An 11,797-nucleotide genomic window follows, 5' to 3' on the forward strand; every position below is an offset into this window, starting at 1 on the left:
GTTTTATGAACCTGCAAAATTATTGCAAATGTATGATCCCAACTAGATTTGATTGAGTCCATAATGTTTATTTTGATCTCAAGTTATGCAGCGAGATCAAAAAAATTGTTTGTTGTAGAGAGTTGTGAATCTCTCTTAAGCTAGATCTTTTGCAACTTAAAGTTCTTTTTGCATCACCCCCAAATGAGGTAGAAACATGGATTGAATGGAGAGAAATTTTTCTCTTAAATTGTAATCCTTTTCTTGTAACTCAGCTAACCTTCCTTGTGTAAAAGTGAGTTTATTAAAATGAATAGATCTTGAACTTGCATCCCCTGCTCAAAGAATGCGTTGATGACTTCAAGTTGGCTTGAATTTTATCAATAGATTGTTGATTCTGAAATATGAATAACTCAACATAATAAAGCTTGTTATACAAAGAATAAATATTTTACAAAATCCTTCTACAATATTTACAAGATTAGAAAGTTCAACCTACTTGATTGCTATCTTTGTTGAGACTTTATCTGAAACTTTGTGCTCAAATTTCTTTTTAGACCATTTCAACAAATTTTCATTGGCCTCGATATCATTATTATTGACTTTCTCAATAATATGAACTAACTGGTCTATTATTGGGATTTTCTCATTTACATCATGAATATTAAATGTATATACAAAAATATTTGTTGTTTCATGTAGTACCTGTTATTGTTGATGTTGCCTTCTGAGTTATTCTTTTTTTTGTCTTTCTTTTGAACATGTCTTGCAAATTTTGCATTTTCTCAGGGGTTATGTTTTCATGTCTTATATATGTTTGCATTTAAATAAAAATAAATATTGAAATCTTATAAATAACATAATAAATCATAAATGTGGTATTAGTTATTTAAGTGAGCACTTGAACTATGTATATTATAGTACTCGTAAAAATATGATTTTTTTACAAGAGAGTGTACAAGAAATGAGATTGTTTAATTTCAGGAGTTATAAGATGTTTTCAAATGATGGGTGTTTATAAAGAGTTGAGTTTCACAAAAGTGCAAAAATTTGAAGTATTTTCTATGAATTTCAAATTTTGTTATGATTAATTTAAAAAATTGGATAAATTAAAGATTAAAACTCAAATAAATTAAGTATTGTGAAATATAATGCTTCAAGTTAGGTTTTCAAATATGCAATTTATTTTAATATCGACATGGTAGAAATTGGGTTTCAATAGTTGTGTAAAAACCACTTATTAAAAATGTTTTCTTTAGTTGTTCATGCATGTATATAGCTACCATATTTTGACATCAACAAAAGTGTAATTGTAAATCCTTTTGAGAAAGATATTTAAGACACTAAAGATTGATTAGTATACTTTTGTATATTTTTTAATATTTTATTATTATTAATTTTATTTTGACCGTAAAGTTTATTTTGAAAACTTCTTGTGTAGGATCACCATAAATTGAATTAAACTTATCATTTTTTCATAGTTGATCCATCTTCAAAATAATTATGTATAAATTGATGTCATTTAATTTGTTTTACAAAAAGTAGTACTTCTTAAATTTATTTAAAAATTAAAAAAAAAATTGTCATTTGATTCTATGGACTAGTTTGATTAATAAATAATATAAGAACAATAAATCAAGTATATATATTTTTTAAATCCAATTTTTAAAATTCTACATAGTAAAAAAACTAACATGCAAAAAACCATCTCTTAAAGTGAATGTAAAAAGAAATTGTATATAAGTGAGAAATGAGTCATGCATAGATGAATCATCTATATACCCCAAGAGCTACAAAATCACAAAGTTAAAATAAATATACATCCCTAAGAGGGGAAAATGAGAACACATGGGCTCCCTGCCATGAATAATCTCTAACAAAAATGGTAAGGGTTTTAATAAAAAACTTGATCTAATTTCATAAAACAATGAGGACACACAAGTAAAGAAGAGGAGAAAAGATGTGGTCGAGGAAAAGGATTTTGGAGTGGAGGTTGGGGCTAGTTCTTCCATATTGGATTTCGCCACTACAGTGATAATCAAGAATAAGGTCATGGCCCCTTTAGCTATAATAGGTAGGAAAGTCAAGGATATCAATGAGAATATCTTTGGGAAGAATGATAAAGTGATTAAGATGTTATAGCATGCTTGTGGGCATGTGACTCCCTATTGTGTGTTAATGTTTGGTGTCTAGGTTTTGTGGGGCTATTTTTTGTTCTTCTCTTTTGTACAGGATGTTTTTTTTTAATGTATAACTTGGGTTTTTACTCCTTGTAAAACTAGTTTTACTCTAATAAAAAATAAAACTATGAACAAATGCAACAATGTTTCCTGCCTTAGATAGGACTTGTCACAAAGAAACATTAAGGTATTTAAGTTTATGTTTTTAGGGCTTCTTAAGTGTTTCCTTGTTATGCAAAAGATGAAGACTTCATAATCTAATTAGGTATTTTCCTAATCAATGAAGAAAGTGAAAAATCAAGAATCTTAAAAGATAATGTAGAGAAACCATTATAAATAATGACGGTTTGATTAGAAGAGTGTGAAGAATCTCATCATATAAGAGAGATAACCCCTCAAAAGTTTCCTCCAAATTTGATCGAAGATGACAACTCTCTCACTGAACCAAAATGATATAAGTGTTAATAGATGACTTCACACAAGGAATCCTTGAATGTGGAGGTATGATAACATTATCTCAATTAGAATTTAGAACCTTCAAACAAACATTGTCAATTTAAAAAGCACTCCAAAGAATCAAAATCTTGAATACCATTGCAATCATATGGTATAATTTATGCAAATTAAGATGCACAAGACAATTGAAAACAAGATCATTAGAAAATAGTTGAGTATCCACATCTCTATATATCTTCCAAGTTTTATATAACATGAACATTTAAGGAACTTGAATTGAAGATTCATATGATATAATGGTCATGGCCTATAAGTCAAACATAACTATTCAAAGAATGTCACTCTTCATGTGCCTATGGTAATAGGTCCATTCAAGACTCAAATGAGATAAACAATAGGTTAATTGATGAGTATATATGTATTATGTACATTTTAATTGTGTCAAGATGGATGAAAGATTTGATTTTGAAAAATTTGTTGGTTGTTGTAGAGAATAACATGAATATTATCGTAGCCCACTATCTTGCAAATTTTTTTTGCCATCATCAAAAGTTTAACGGGTCTTTGGAAAATAGTGAAATAAATAACAATGGATAATTTGATAGAGTCTAAAACAATATGCAAGGTCAATATTATTTAAGTTAGGAGGAATGTGTATTGTACTAACTCTAGTTAACCCTCCCCCTGTCATTCAAGATTGAGGTGAACTTTGAAATGAATGATATTGTTTCTAACGAGTTGTTCAACAACTCAAAGATTAAAAAGGTGATTTTGTCAAAGTAGAGCATTTTTTTTGTTATGAAGGATGCATTGATAACTATTACAATTTTATTGAGTATAAAAATCAATTTTGTAGCACAGTATTTTTTTTTTGTTTATGGTACATTTTGTGACATGTTAGTGCATGTATACATTTGGTGAGATAGAGGGTTACAAAGTGAAGAATATTAAATCAAAACAAATGAAGATACTTTTACATGTGGTTTGTTGGTATAGGTAATTCTGGTGTTGAGGAGATAACATGTTGTTGCTATAAATTAGACCCCAAGGTTACAAATCATGTCCTTCAAGATTGAGACAATTTTTGAAATGAATTCTATTATTTATAGAAAGTTTTTTCTCAACAATTAAAGGTAAAAGGGGTAATTATTTTGAAGTTGTGATTTTTTACGTAAATGATCTATTAATGGTTATGGTAGTTTCATTGAGTTTGGAACCTAGGTTTGTATGTTTGAAATCAATATCGGTATGATATCTTTAATGTATGCACTCTTATTAATTTGGATGTTGAATCTCCATTGAAGTTACAAAGTTTATCTTTGATTTCTACTTTTACTTATGATTTGATTGGCCTTCAATGGAAAACGACGGCCTTATACAATTTAATGTATAGATGCAAGTGGTTTTATGTTGAAGTGGTTGGTGCCTATGCACATGTACTAGAAAGATGGAACAAGGTGGTTGGATAGATGGAACAAGGTCGTGCAACAAAACATTAGTCTGTACATGTCATAGTAGGCACAAGGTGTCTTAGCACTTGCATTACATCGCTAATTGTCATCTTATTTTGGGTCAATAGAGTTCCAGATGTCACTACTAAATTTTTACTCATGGTTGTGACTGGGTTGGCGAACCCCATTTGACTTCTAATGTGTGTAGTTTTCATTCACTTATTACGTTATTTTGGATGATATGACCAACTTTCAAGCATAACAAAAATTATTAAATGGTGATCAAGTATAGGGCCAATTTGATTGACTAAATAACAGTTATTAAATGTTTATATTAATAAATATGTATTAAAAAAATACTAGAAAATGCATAACTTTCTATTATTTTCTAATAACTTTTATAACTTACGCATACATATTTAGAAATTAGGTTAGTATGGACCCCTAATCGGCCCGCTAATTTTATACATTTTATACCTGACTCGTGTTCTAGCTCCTCTCTAGTCAAAATTAAAAAATACTCATAAAAACGAAATATGTAAGAAATTTCTTTAATGAGTACTATATCCCTCCCCATTTCCTATAATTGAGTCGGTGACAAAGAAAACAAAATTAAAGGAGTGGAAGAGTGTGATTGATGTGGGAGAAAGAAGAAAAGATGGTGGCAAATGTGTGGATTGGATGAATGGGTGCAACCGTGTTGGATAGTGTCCGGAAGAAAACACAAAAGTGGTCCATTATTGTTGTTTGACGGACATTTTTTAATAATCTTTCCTCACCAACAACAGGGTCCATGTCGCACAGAATTCCACGTTAATCTCAACGACTCATATGATTTCCACAATTCCGCAAACCCCGAGTCAGTTTTGACCGTATCTTGCAATACATTTCCCCGCACAAATCGAAGCTGCTCATCAATCAATCCACGTCTTTCATCATTTCTTCTCCAATTCACATGCTTTTGGTTATTTCTCATCTCCGTTCCCGATTCCCTCTTTTCTATATTCTTCCCTAAACAGCTTATAAAACAAGAATAAGATATTATAATAATATTAAAAAGCAGGAAAGTCGTTTGATGGTACTGTGATATCACATGGATCTGCTGTCTTCCACCTCCCTCATGATTCCCGTCTTCTTTCCGCGCGGTTTCGTACGCTAAAAGAAGTAACAGCGTTTCATTTCATCCCGCAGCCTCAATTTCCACAACAAATTAGCCCTTCGCCGGCTTCCCAACAGCAGGGTTTTTTTCAACCCCCTTTCACTGCGACCAGCGTCCATGGCGTCAACTTCTGCCAGCGGGAGTAAAGGAAAGGCTGCGTGTATAGACGCTTTTGATGAATTCGCACCATCTGCATCTTCTTCATCTTCTGCCTCAACACCCATGAAAAGACCTTCCTATGACGTTTTCATCAATCATCGAGGACCAGACGTCAAATCCACCATAGCTACCGCTCTCTATGCCACGCTCACTCAATGGCATGTCTCTGTGTTTTAGATAAACCAGAGTTAGAATATGGCGATTTCTTTCCCCATACATTACAAGTAGCAATGAGCAGCGCTCTGGTCCACATCGCTATTTTCTCTGAGGGGTATGCCGAATCGTCCTGGTGTTTGGAAGAACTCTCGTTTATGGTCAAGTCTGGCTCCCCAATCATTCCCATCTTCTACGATGTAGATCCTACCGATCTCAGATGGGTACATCAAGGGAAAGGAAAGTATGCTGATGCCTTTGAAGGATATCTACGGAAGAATAGATATCTGGGAAAACTGAATGAGTGGAAGAAGGCACTCTTCAAGGCATCATTTTACAAGGGCGAAGCCATACAAAATAAAGAGTAAGTCCCACACACTCGGCCTCCTTATTGTAACAAATATCGGTTCTTTTCCGTGTATGTATAGTTTTAACTTTGGCATGCGCAGTGTTTTGATTTTCCAAAGTTTTTACTTGTTCAGCGACCATGAGAGGCAGCTCAAGGATATTGTGAATACTATATTGAAAATAGCAAAAAGAAGTTATTATGAGTTGCAGACTATCCAGTAGGTATGGAAGCAACAGTGGAAGACTTTGAGAGGAATACGAATACAATCCACTCTATGAGAGCTGATCAATGTGTACAAGTTATTGGGATTTGTGGGATGGGTGGGTCTGGTAAGACCACCCTCGCAAAGGAGTTATATAATAAATACTCTTTCACATTTAAGTGGTTGAGTTTTGTATCTAATGTGCGAGATGCCTCGACCAAAGGTCTGTTGTATGAGAGTGTAATGACCCCTTTTTTAGGTCATTCATTTTTTCTTTTATTGTATCCTTTTTGCCGTATGTATTTTTCCTGATCATGCAAATAAATACTTGTACCATTTTTCCTGATCATGCAAATATATACTTGCACCGTTGATTGCCTTGACAATCTGCCACTCTAAACAGAGGGATCCATGAAGGGATGCAATATATTTAATATTCTTGCTTGTTCATTGTTGCCCAATCACGTGAATGTTGCAAGTTCCTTGAATAGCATAAAACCTTCTATTGATAGAGATAAGATACGTTCTAATATTTCAGGCGACTAGTGCTCTCAATGTGGCTGCCAGTTTATGCAGTCTTGGATTGAGATTTCTATTTACCAATTTGAACCTGGATATTGTCAATGTCTTCTATTACCGTCAAGACTATGAACCCTCGATCTTATGCAATGCTTATCTTCCAAATCTTCTATCTCCCCTTTCGTCTAGAATCCTTGTTTAAATGTGATTAGCTCATCTTTTAATCCACATTGGACTTTAGTTTGGTCATTTTGCAAGGAAACATCTATCTATATCATTTATGATAGTCTTTTCCTATCTGTCCATATCTGTCAACTTCTGCATGTTCGTTGGAGTCTATTGTTTCTTCTTGGAGTTGGAGATGAATTATTCTTCTCATTAGAGATGAATTACATTTGATGATTTTCTTGAATGTCTAATCAAGTGGGTGTGACCTTATTATAATATCTCTAAAACTAAAGGGACACATTCCTTCACAAACCAATTCATGTAACCAATTTATCTTCATTGATGGTGTTTTCAAATAGCATTTAGAAATAAAGATTTGGAGAGGGATTTAATATTTTGATCAATGGCGTAATTATGTGAGCATTTCTTGAGTCCATACCCTCTTAATGGTGAATTCTAATCTCAATGTTTGGTACCGTGGCTTTAGCTAATTCTCCATTCATTATACTTATAACTATTTTATTGATGATTAACATATGAGCATCTGAATTACATTACTTATTTTTTTAAAATTTAATAATTTGTTTATAATATTATATGGAATATTATTAATAATATATGTTTATGATATAATAATAATTTGAGTAATATGCTTACAATGTATATTATTATTATGTTTTATTGAGCCAAATATAATATAATATAATTATATATATTCTTATAATTTAATAATTTTATTATGTTATTATAATAATATAATATATCACGTTAATAATATATTTGTTATTTATATAATTTACATTTTTCTACTATGTTAATTGATATAATATAATATTATATCAATTTGGTATCTTGTTGATAATATAAATATATATAATATATATTTATTATTTAATATTACTTGTTAATATTAATTTATTATTAATATTAATATTAATATTAATAATATTATATAATTATTTATTTATATTAACTTTATATTAATATCACAAAATATTTATATTATAATATATATTAATTTAATAATATATCAACTTTATTAGATTATAATATAGTACATTGCTATATTATATAAGATTATTATTATAACATGATATGATATTATTATATAATTAGAATGTAATATTACTTTATAAAATATTATTATTTTAATATCATTATTAATATTGATTTATATAAAATATTTATTTATTATTTAAATTATATACTAAGATGGGAACAATACAGAGAGGCAGCAAAAAATCCTCAAAGGTTTGTGTGTAGAAGATGTAAGATTTTTTAATATTGAAGAAGATAAAGAAACTCTTTTAAGGAATTTGAGATCAGTTAAGATGTTTATTGTTTTAGATGATGTGGATCATATGGACCAATTGGTTGCTTTGATGCCTTCAAAAGATAGGCTTGAAAGTGGTAGTCTTATCATTGTTACCACAAGGGAATATGATGTACTAAAATTTTGGCCTGTTGCCACTACATATAAAATGAGACCTCTTGATCCAGTTTATGCTGAACAACTTTTTTCTTCACATGCCTTTGGACAACCTCGTCACCAAGATGGATTTGAGGAGCTTGTAGAGAAGTTCTTAGAGGCTTGTAATAGACTTTTTCTCTCTCTCTCTCAAGGTTATTGGAAGATAGCTCAAAGGGGAGTTTGAAAAAGAAATTTGGGAGTCTTTGTTGCATAAAGTCATGACAGTGGTACCTAATGATATTCAAGAGATACTCAAAATAAGCTATGACAACCTTGATCATCAAGGAAAAGAAATGTTTCTTGATGTTGCATGTTTTTTCATTGGAGAAGAGAGTAGTTTAGTCATTGAAATATGGAATGGATTGGGATGGAGTGGTCAACAAGGTTTGAAAAGTCTTTTTAATAAGTGTTTGGTTGAATTTGATGGAGTCAAAATAAATATGTATGATCATATTAGAGACTTGGGAAGCAGCATTGCTACAAGCCAATCCCCCTATCGCTTTGGACTCCCTAAAACAATTATCAATGTTCAGAACCAAACAAAGGTAAAATTTAATATTTACAATTAATTTAACATGAAATAATTTATTTATTATATAATTAAATAACATATTTTTTATCATACAATTGTTTGTGTCCACTAAGTTTTATCCATTTTATGATTAATTAACTTCCTAATAAAATAGTCTAGCTTAATAATAGGTGTCTCAATCAATGTAGAAACAGACCAAAAGTTATTAATCTGGATGTTGGCTGTAATAGGTTTATGATTTTTAGCATTTGATTTTGTATACATCTGATCTAATCTCTGTACTAATGTATATGGTATCTACATTATTTATTGTAAAAAGGCATTCTTACTGTCTGCTCTTTCATAACTAAATACAGGTCTATTGTAAGGTCTTTTCTTAGTCAGGAACAAGATGTATTCTCTAAATTTTTAGTTCTGCAGTTCTTATTTAGAGGCTTTTCTTTGCTCAATTCGCAAACTTGCTTGTTTTTGGAAAGATATAGACACTAATACTTTTTAAATAATTAAATTAATGCGTTGATTCATTAAATAAATTATATATAAAAGGTTTAATGAATACAAGAGATGCTGTGTGAGCAATATTATTACAACTTAAAGATATATTTCATTTATTTTTTAGCCCGTAAAGTTCTGACCAGATTTCAGAATCTCTGATGACACTATTACATGAAATGCAATATGCAAATCCAGGTTTGAGTTATTTACATTTTTGTGACGCTTCGTTTAATTTGCTGGTTTTCTCTTCCAAGACCAAGAAGAAGAGAGCCTGCCTAGCCAGGCCTGACTATAATCAAATAGGGGAAGAAAATTTACTTATTCAGATTGTATATTGTGTTTGGGTAGGTAGAAATTAATTATTGATCTTAGTGCTAGCTGTATAAGCTCTTCTACTGTTGAGTTTAATTTTATTCTATATTCTCTCTTTATGTAGAAGACAATCGGCATTAATGGAATAATAGTAACCGGATATCAAATGAATTGGGATTATTGGGTTTGTTTGATCCCATCTCTTGTTTCTCTACTCTTAGAATTTAAATGTCTATAAATGTTTAAAATGATATGTTTTAGGTTTATCTTATATTTTATGTTTTATGATTTTTATTTAGGGACAAGGGATGCGCTATCGAAAAATAGCCAACGGAATAAATGGTAGGGTTGATGAGTTCCACGTTCGGTTCTCCGAGGGAGGAGTCGAGGTTGACACAAATTGTGGAATCTGGTCGCTCTCGCCCTCTTCAGTTGGGCTCAAATATTTAGTGATTAGTGGGGATTCCTTTTATAGTGAAGTATCACGAGATCTGGTGTGGCTTCGCTGGTTCAAAATTGGACAGCCAAATCTTCCGACAGGACTTCTAATGAAAAATCTGAGGGTTTTAGAAGTCTTTGAAGAAGAAACATATGGAGGACATCATTTGGAAAAGCTGTGGGTTGACAGCGAGGTAAGCCGAGTATGTTTTGAATCTATATTTCGACTCTTTTATAATTGCTCAATGCTTTACGTTCCTCTACTCGGAATTATGTTGCAGGGCGTCTCACTCATTTGAAGAAGATAGAAATCACTGATGCCTCCAGTGTTACGAGTCTGCCAGACGAGTTTTGCTTTCTCAAATCCCTGGAATACCTCACTCTGATTTACAGTAAATTGGAATCACTGCCGATCAATTTCGGCAACTTGACCACTCTGCGGCATCTTGATTTGTCTTTTAGCAGTGTGTTGAGGACATTGCCGGCTTCTTTCAAAAACCTTAGTCTCCTCCAACATCTCAATTTGGTCATGTGTAGAGAACTCACATTGAAGTCAGAAGAGGAGTTGAACTATCTGCAAAACGTAACAAAGCTGGAGTATTTGAATCTTGATGGGTGCGAGCGATTGGAAGAGTTGCCACGTCACATTGCAAATAATGTTTCCCTGACTGAGCTACGATTGCTGGAGTGTGCGCTGAGGGAGGTACCAGAGAACATCGGTCAACTCAGCAAGCTTAGACAGATGTTCATACAACAGGCGTTGTTGACAGGCTTGCCGACCTCTCTTAGATGGCTGTCTTCTTTGACAGAATTTTGGATTGAAGATTGTCCCGAGCTGAAATGTCTGCCCGATTCTCTCGGAGATTTGTCTTCTTTGACAGAGCTTCATATTAGAGATTGTCCTGAGCTGGATCGTGTGGGAGAGAAATCTGTAGCAAAAGCGATTAGGCAGCTGAGCAATCTTCAGAGTCTGAGTGTAGTCAACTGTCCAATCAGCGGCTCATCATTATCGTTTGGATCGAGCAATCTTCAGTGTCTGCGTGTAGACGAAACAGAAGTGTGCAAGATTTCATGTTCTACCTATTTGGAGAAACTCTCAGTCTACGCAAATTGTCATTTAGAGGAGATCGAAGCACTGCCAATGACCCTCAAGTCAATATTCTTGGAGGACTGTGAAATGCTGAAGAGAATTGCGAGTCTTGCAAGATCAACTTCTCTCAGAGAATTTCATCTAGGAAGACGCAACAGAAATGTGAAAATCGAAGGTATAGAAAATTGCATAGGATTGGAAGAGCTAATTATTGAGAGCAGAATGGAGGTTCCGGGAATAGAAAGCTTGGAACACTTGCGGAATTTGAGGGAGCTGAAGCTGACCACAAACAAGGGAGCAGTTATTAAACGTTGTATTCAAAGGATGCAGGTAATAGTGGTGTTCCTAGGACTAGAAATTTCTAACTTTTTTTCTCAATCTGTTGCTTATGATATGTGCGCGGGCAGTCCCTGATGCGGCCTCGCTTCTACAATCTTTACTCCCTTCGACTTCATCTCCAATGAATACATTGAGTCCAGCCCAAAATTGATGAAAAGGCGTATCTCCACTGGCGGAGCCTTAATGCTCTGTTTTATTATAAATTGTGTTTCTTCACAAGCGACATTTTGTATTCCAAATATATGGTCTAGAATAACCGAAGTAGCAAAGGGTAGGTGGGCATGGGTAGGTGTCTATACACTACATACACTTAAATGGAGGAGATCCCGGAGAAGAGGATGAAGT

At 32.7% G+C, this 11,797-nt stretch overlaps 2 protein-coding genes across 2 annotated transcripts; both read left to right on the top strand.

The window, feature by feature from the left end:
* Positions 1–5,533: 5,533 nt before the first annotated feature.
* On the top strand, positions 5,534–6,443 carry LOC149539859 (toll/interleukin-1 receptor-like protein). Its single transcript, XM_089799374.1, has 2 exons — positions 5,534–5,901; positions 6,020–6,443. The coding sequence occupies exons 1-2, from the start codon at positions 5,540–5,542 to the stop codon at positions 6,105–6,107; spliced, it is 450 nt and encodes a 149-aa protein (XP_089655500.1). The 5' UTR covers positions 5,534–5,539; the 3' UTR covers positions 6,108–6,443.
* Positions 6,444–9,411: 2,968 nt separating this feature from the next.
* Positions 9,412–10,464, top strand: LOC149539860 (uncharacterized). The gene is made up of 2 exons (XM_089799375.1): positions 9,412–10,217; positions 10,305–10,464. Exons 1-2 carry the CDS (start codon positions 9,894–9,896, stop codon positions 10,320–10,322), a joined length of 342 nt encoding a protein of 113 aa, XP_089655501.1. The 5' UTR covers positions 9,412–9,893; the 3' UTR covers positions 10,323–10,464.
* The last annotated feature ends 1,333 nt before the right edge of the window (positions 10,465–11,797 follow it).

The sequence above is a fragment of the Cupressus sempervirens genome, chromosome 9, assembly GCF_028749045.1.
Source record: "Cupressus sempervirens isolate cs-2001-9-10 chromosome 9, ASM2874904v1, whole genome shotgun sequence".
Lineage (NCBI taxonomy): Eukaryota > Viridiplantae > Streptophyta > Pinopsida > Cupressales > Cupressaceae > Cupressus > Cupressus sempervirens.